A 6,812-nucleotide genomic window follows, 5' to 3' on the forward strand; every position below is an offset into this window, starting at 1 on the left:
AATTGCTCCAAGATTATTTTGATGGCACATCAACTTATAAAAGGGTGAATGTCACGTCTGTCAAAGCCTTGGCAGGTCTGCATTGCACAGGTGGAACAACTCGCTGAGTGTATGCCATGGCAGAGGCAGCACAAAAAACAGAGGAGGGTTATAGAATAAGAGGCTAGACAAGGGATAGTATTGATCCAGGTTTCAGTTGCTGGGGTTCCATTTTGACCAAGGGTGACCTAGTCCTGTCACTGTTGGACTAGTAAGTGTAAACAGTTTGCTAGTCATCTGTAGCTTGTGTGTTTGAGCAGTGATTCAAACAATGTGCATAAAGTTAGCAACAGATTAAAAAAGCCAGGTAGGAAAAAGCAAACTAAAGCACTATCATTATTTTGTCATACTATTAGGGGTTAGTTTCTATTTCTAATATATTGAAAGACAAAACAATGTCATATTGGTATAAAATGCTTTAGCAAAGGCAACTCTATACCTGGTCTGAAGACATTCAGTTCACCTGCACCATTGGCTTGACAACATACATTTTTATCAAAGTTGTAACAAACTACACCGCTTACCAACTGTGGGGGGAACCCAAGAGCAAATTTGACTTTACTACCATCTGTTGGCACTGTGAACTCTGAGGGTGGCACATTCTGTGGCAGGCCTTTAGATGACTCTACTGACCGTGATCAATCACACTAGGTTTCTTTGCGTGTTCATCAAAGCTGCTGGAGTTCCTGATCCCTGACACTTGAAATATTTGCACAAAACGTAGCTACAGTACAAGACTCCCTTCATCTTGCCAAGCTGTAAGGAAGACAACAAACAGCTCTTATTTTAGGTGTGTCAGGTGAATACATCAGGTGTGAGCATCTGGTGGAGATCCAGGTGGTGTCTACATAGCACCCTGCACCTGCTGCCTGTCCTCACCCAACCATCAGGGGGGCAGATTCCCAGGATGCCAGAGGACAGCTGCTGACAGGCACTACTGTGGATAGCTGCCTTGCTTCGATCTAGCTCCCCAACATGGGGCCTCCTTGGGTCAGCTGCTGAGAGCACGCAAAGATGTTGGAGGGGGTGGCGGAGGTCAAGGAGTTGGTGAGGACGGGGAGGGATTACAGCCGTTTGTGGTTTGCATGCCTTCAGCAGGAGGTGGCCTTCCCAGTTTTACAATTATACCTCACGATAATCACTTTCACAATCCAAAGGCGGCTCAGAGCTCGTGCTCAGGAGGTCTCTGGTGATCATGTTACGTCCGCTGTGTGTGTGCCCTTTACAACCCTAACCATGACCCTTCCACCTCAGCCATTCCTCTCCACCTGCCTTCCGCAAACCTGCCCCCGTGTCAATACATGTAGTTGTGCTCCTGAAAAGCTCTCTACCCCAAGATGCTCTGTTCCCAATTCTGTAAAAGCTCTTTCATATGTTTAAGTCGAAACTTGAAGGTATATTGGGTTTTCCATGCTTGGAATCTCCTTTCAATAGAAAAGAATGCTCCCTTCCACGTTGAATTAAATTAAAATCTCTTACCGTCCGAAGCCATTTCAAGGGACCTTTAAGTATATTTCATAACCGCTTTGTATTTTCGTCATTGCAGCAAAGCACGAATAAATCAAATGGGATCAAACGGGGGAAATTAGTTAAATCTGTTTTTAAAATCTCAACTGTGTGATGAAGAAATTCTAAAACAAATAGCTCTTTCAAAGATTCAATAAAGAGACCATGGAGATACATTTTAGGGGTTTGCACACACAGATAAATAAAATCAGAAAAAAAAAACATCCCAGGATTTACCAAGAGTGTTTCACTAGTATTAATACAAATATCCACATATATATTTTAGAGTTTAGATAGAGAGGTGCAAGGGAGTTAGTAAAACTCTGAGGAACATGTCATTCCCATGTAAGATTACATCCAGAGCTGCAATGACCACCAAAAGTACTTAAAGTTCTTATAGGAAACGCAGATTTATAGACAGCACACACACACACACACACACACACTGTGAAAGTAAGCCTCATGTACCAGCTGCAGTGTGGTTTTGTCGTGTGCACTTGGTGCAGATGCACAAACATAACATGCACACGTCAGAACTTGTTTCATATGTCGTACAGGTCTAGGTTCAGATGTACAGTATATAATGACTGGTGCAACAACTTTATTATTCTATAAAATTGCCAACTGAAAAGTATCATCTTTTTTTTCCCTCAACAATTAACATCTGGCCTCTCCCATTTAGAGATGTGTCATGCTTTTCCACTGGACATCCGAAGTTTTAGAAAACAAGGCCAGAGTTTAAAATTGGCCACCCAATTAATTGACACACACTGTTAACACAGCCAATGTTGGAAAAACTTTGGACCTTATTTTAAATGCTGGGAATTCTGCAATTTGCACTTGACAAATGTGACTTATGTCAACACTACTGACTGGGTAGGCTCATGTAGGAAAACGGCAATCCCTAAAAATAAAAAAAAAACAAGCCTGAAAATGTTCCATGTATCTACATGTGAAGCATTGCAAAGCACAGAAATACACATCAGCTACACCATTCTGACACATGTCCCCGCTGGGTTGGTGCTTTTACTATACGATTAAGGCCCTTTATTTTTATTGCCATTACAGAACTTCCTTTTAAATGATGCCAGTTATAGGAACAGAAAAAAAAAAATCAACTAATGTAATGTGTAATGCAATTTATTTTATATTATTTAATTTTGTTTGGTCTGCCTCAGCTGAGAGTGTGTCTGTATGGCAAATATGAGTCTTAGTTGAGGGTGGGCGTGTGTAATATATATATATATATGCGAATGTGTGTATTCCTGCATGGAATACGGCTGTGTTTGTTTGCATCAAGATAAATATGCGTGTGGCGGAGTTGAAGCACATTGTCCTCGTCTTTAATTAACCCATTAAGGGATCTGGTGAAGCCTGATCTAACCGGTCTGCAGACATCAAACGGGACCTGCGGCGGCGGCTGGGTCTAGACATGTGAAAACTGGGTGTTCAGTAACCCAAGTAGGCCTAAAACATAATCGCACACTAGTCTTTGGCATGGCCCTCCGCTTTAGTTGACAGTGTTTGTGCTTGACCTCCTTGTTCACTCCCGAGTGTCCATTTCCACAACAAAAGCTCAACAGGTTGTGTGTGATTATACAGATACACTGCTAAGACATGGGCACTGAAACACTGACTGACTGACTGGTGTTGGTTTCCCGTTTAACAAAAGGCCTGGTTTTACACAAGTTGCTGAAATATGCCTCTGCACAAAAGATGCATAAAATACCATTTAAAATTCTATGCAAGTTAAATGGCAAAATTGATTATCTTTTACATGATTACTTAGGTACGAAAATCACAGTTACAGCCACCTAAAAACTAGAAAAATTAATCGTCAAAAGTTTTACAAGTGCCTAAATGTAACAGTTTCACGCTCTGACAGCCATGCTGTCAAAACAGCAACTTTTATCCTTCGCCATGAATTACAGAGCTCCGAGTGCTCGACAGACTCATTTTTTTTTTTTTTAAAAAGGCAGTTGATGGAAATTCCCATAACAAGCCAGACAAGTATAATTCAGAGGGAGCTGGAAAAGATGGTACGAGCTGTTGCCACGTCACATTAAGAGCTTAGAGGTGCAAAAAGTATGTTCCACACATTCCCAAAGGGACGGAGACAAGTGATTCATGCTGAGGACACACATATCAGCCTCAACAATAAACAAAGAATCTCCAGAGACGGAAGCCTGTGTGTTTTAAGTATTCACTGTTGCTAATGAAAGGAATTGCATAATTCAAGCAAATTAGACGCGGTGATTAGTCACGGGGAATCTGCCACCGTTTGTACAGAGTCTTCTTTTTATTTATATTCTTATTTTTAACGTTATTCTTAAGTTTTATACAGCCTTTGGCGCTGTAAGGACAGTTGTGCAGCCTCTAAGAAACCAAGGTCGTATCCATTTTTTGACCAAGAGGCAGCTGCATGTAGCATTGCAATCAGATGGATTTCCTGGTTTTGACAAGCTCTCCCGGAGTGCACGAAAACACCGATTCATGTTCTCAAGGACAATGACTTCAAATGAACGTGAGCCAAAAACACACAAAAGCTATCAAGGGGAAGAGTCTCAGGCGTTGTTGAGGATAGGTGACAAGATGAACTCCTGCAGAGGGGGTGTCGCTGTTTTAACAGTTATTTATCCCTCTTTTTTTAATCCAGAGGTCCTTCTGTTTTAAATGGACAGCATTAAGGCGAAGCGGCACTGAGGTCTGTCCTTGGAGGCACGGTCCAAATTCCAGAGAATCTTGGCAACTCCTTGGGATGGATGGGACCCTCATGGATATAAAACCTCACAATGGATGAATAGGTAAACAGAAGGGTGTGAAAGAGTGATGGTTAAAAGAGAATGTTCACTCAGAGAAGCACAAAGAGGGAGGTGTGTGAGTGGGAGATGGGAGAGAGCCAGGATGTTGTGGGGGAGAAGAGGGGGTGAGTCACAGCGGTCTGAAGCGAGTTGTCGGTGAGCGAGAGTAAAAGTTTTGTCTCCAGGCTTTTAGTGGGCGCTGTGTGCAGTGTTAACTCAATCAGAAGGTGAATTATACCTCCTGAGACATTCAGGTAACCTTTCATTATGGCCCTAATCCTTCTTAATAACAGAGCTGCAATGTCGGCAATGCCCCATTAGACAGAGAACTACTGAGAGGGAGAGCCATTATTCCCCACTGGCCTGTGGAAATGTGAACACAATGCTCACTCACACAGTCAGGGTGACAGATGAAATCAATCACAAAACCCAACTCGAGCGAGGAGCACACTCCTCCGTGAGGACAGGGAGAGTGTGACAGAGTGTGAATGTGCAGTTTCTCTAAAGTTTCACTCGAGTGTGCGACGCTGAAACTTCGGACTGAAACTGTTAAAAAAAAAATAAATAATCAGTCAACCATCGAAGTGCATTTAAGAAAACACCCTTTCTGAAGTGGTAAAATAAAGTTGTATCTGCTAAAATCACAGCTTCAGTTCAAGATATTCTCAATGTCAAAATTTCAGCAGTAAATTAACTTGTCGAATATTAAGTTTGGCTTTAATCTAGAAGTTAATTTATGATTTACTTACTTTAAAAAAGGTATTATTAGAAAAATGTTCAGTTTGACAGAACATGTAGGATAAAGTCCATTTCGGTCACATTAAAAATCTAAATGAAATGCACATGGATGCGTGTTAAGTTCTTGAGGCCGATGCAAGAGAAAATGTAAATTACATCGTATTTGAAACATGTAAATCCCCTGGTTTCATCCTTGGCTTTTACTTCTCAGAGTAATCAAGCAGGGAGACTCCATTGTGGCCCAAAAAAAACCGCAGCAACTTGAGGGCAGTCAACCCTAAAATGTGCAACAAAATGAGCCACCTGATAACATCTAATGAAAGCAAGACTTAATGTAAGGTAATAAATCAGCAGACATGTCCACGGTGCCTCTTCCAGCAGCAATTAGGCCACTTCTCTCATGGTTGAGATGTTAAATAAAGATTTCTGGGTTGTGGAGTCCAAACGTTATCAGTGATTGGCTTACAAGTTATGAACTTTTAGGAAAACACCATCAATCATCGTGGCAATTTAATGACTAATGACAACAGATTTGCGCCCGCAAAAGGGAAATTAATGTATGTTATACTTTTAACCCCAGTTTGATATGGATTTGAATGTATACATAGAGTTAAAAACTGGATTTAATATATAACACGTGTGACTAATTTAAATATTTACCTGTACCACTCCAGTCCGTTGTCATAGTTGCGGTCGAAGAAGTGCGGCTCGGCTCCCACGGCTCTGATGTCTGGATGAACCCGCAGGAACTCCAGTAGAGCCCGGGTGCCTCCTTTCTTCACCCCGATGATGAGCGCCTGTGGCAGCTTCTTGCTCCCCTCGCCGAGCGGACTGAGTTTACCTGCGAACCTCGGCGACACTCTCCCGGAGGAAACTAAATCCGGAGGCGGCAGGATGACGGACTCCTCATCCGCGGGAGGCGGCGCGGCGCGCCCGTAGCCCTTCAGTTCCGACCCGGCGGCGCTCCACTCGTGGACCAGCCTCTTACTCCTCAGTGACCGCAGGTCCTCGAAAAGCTCCGCGCACCGACCCCCGGAGGCTCTGACCGGCGAAGGGGAGATGGTGTTGGTGGTGTCGACGAGGCAGTGCAGGAGGAAGAGAGAGCAGAGGAGGGAGCAGAGCATGACCGCCGCTCTCCTGAAGACGCCTCGGGACGGGGGGTCCAGTTTATTGATGCGGCTAAAAGCCATGGTCCCTGGGTGGTTGGTGGAGCAGCCACAGCCATGCTAGGGGCACATTGTTCAGTCTCCTTTCCATGAAGAAAAACAGTGAGTTTAGACACCTCCACTTCCAAAAAAAAAAAAAAAGAAGAAAGAAACGGAAGATACCTGCTGCACCTGAGCAAGCAGGCAAGATTAAAGCGCGTAAGTCTTTATAAACACAGATTAACGCTCAGATTTAGTTTATTTCCTTTCCTCTGTGTGTAAGATGCCACCACACCACTCCAGTCCTGACGTACCAGCCGCACGTGTATGGAGTTGTAAACTTGTCTCTCGTGTCAGGTGGTTTGACGGACACATCTCTCTGGCCAATGAGACGAGGAGAGAAGGGGACACGAGCCAATGGTTTATCCAAGTAGGCGGGAACGTTGACACGGTTCATCTCTGCCTAATTACAGGCAGTCTTCGTGTACTTAACAAAGTATAGTTGGAACACTGGGCCCATTTTGACAGGTCGCAGCCGGAAAACACACAGGTGTAACTCATCAAATTAATTAGTTGAATTCAG

General features: G+C 43.4%; 1 protein-coding gene across 1 annotated transcript in view; it reads right to left on the reverse strand.

Annotated features, from left to right (window-relative positions):
* si:ch211-216b21.2 (heparan sulfate glucosamine 3-O-sulfotransferase 3A1) overlaps window positions 1-6,592 on the reverse strand; it is a 29,944-nt gene extending 23,352 nt beyond the window's left edge. The window contains exon 1 of the mRNA XM_058620189.1: window positions 5,745-6,592. Within this exon, the coding sequence (XP_058476172.1) occupies window positions 5,745-6,274 (530 nt within the window). The 5' untranslated portion in view covers window positions 6,275-6,592. The remainder of the gene's footprint in view (window positions 1-5,744) is intronic.
* Between the last annotated feature and the right edge of the window lie 220 nt (window positions 6,593-6,812).

Source organism: Solea solea, chromosome 21 (assembly GCF_958295425.1).
Source record: "Solea solea chromosome 21, fSolSol10.1, whole genome shotgun sequence".
Lineage (NCBI taxonomy): Eukaryota > Metazoa > Chordata > Actinopteri > Pleuronectiformes > Soleidae > Solea > Solea solea.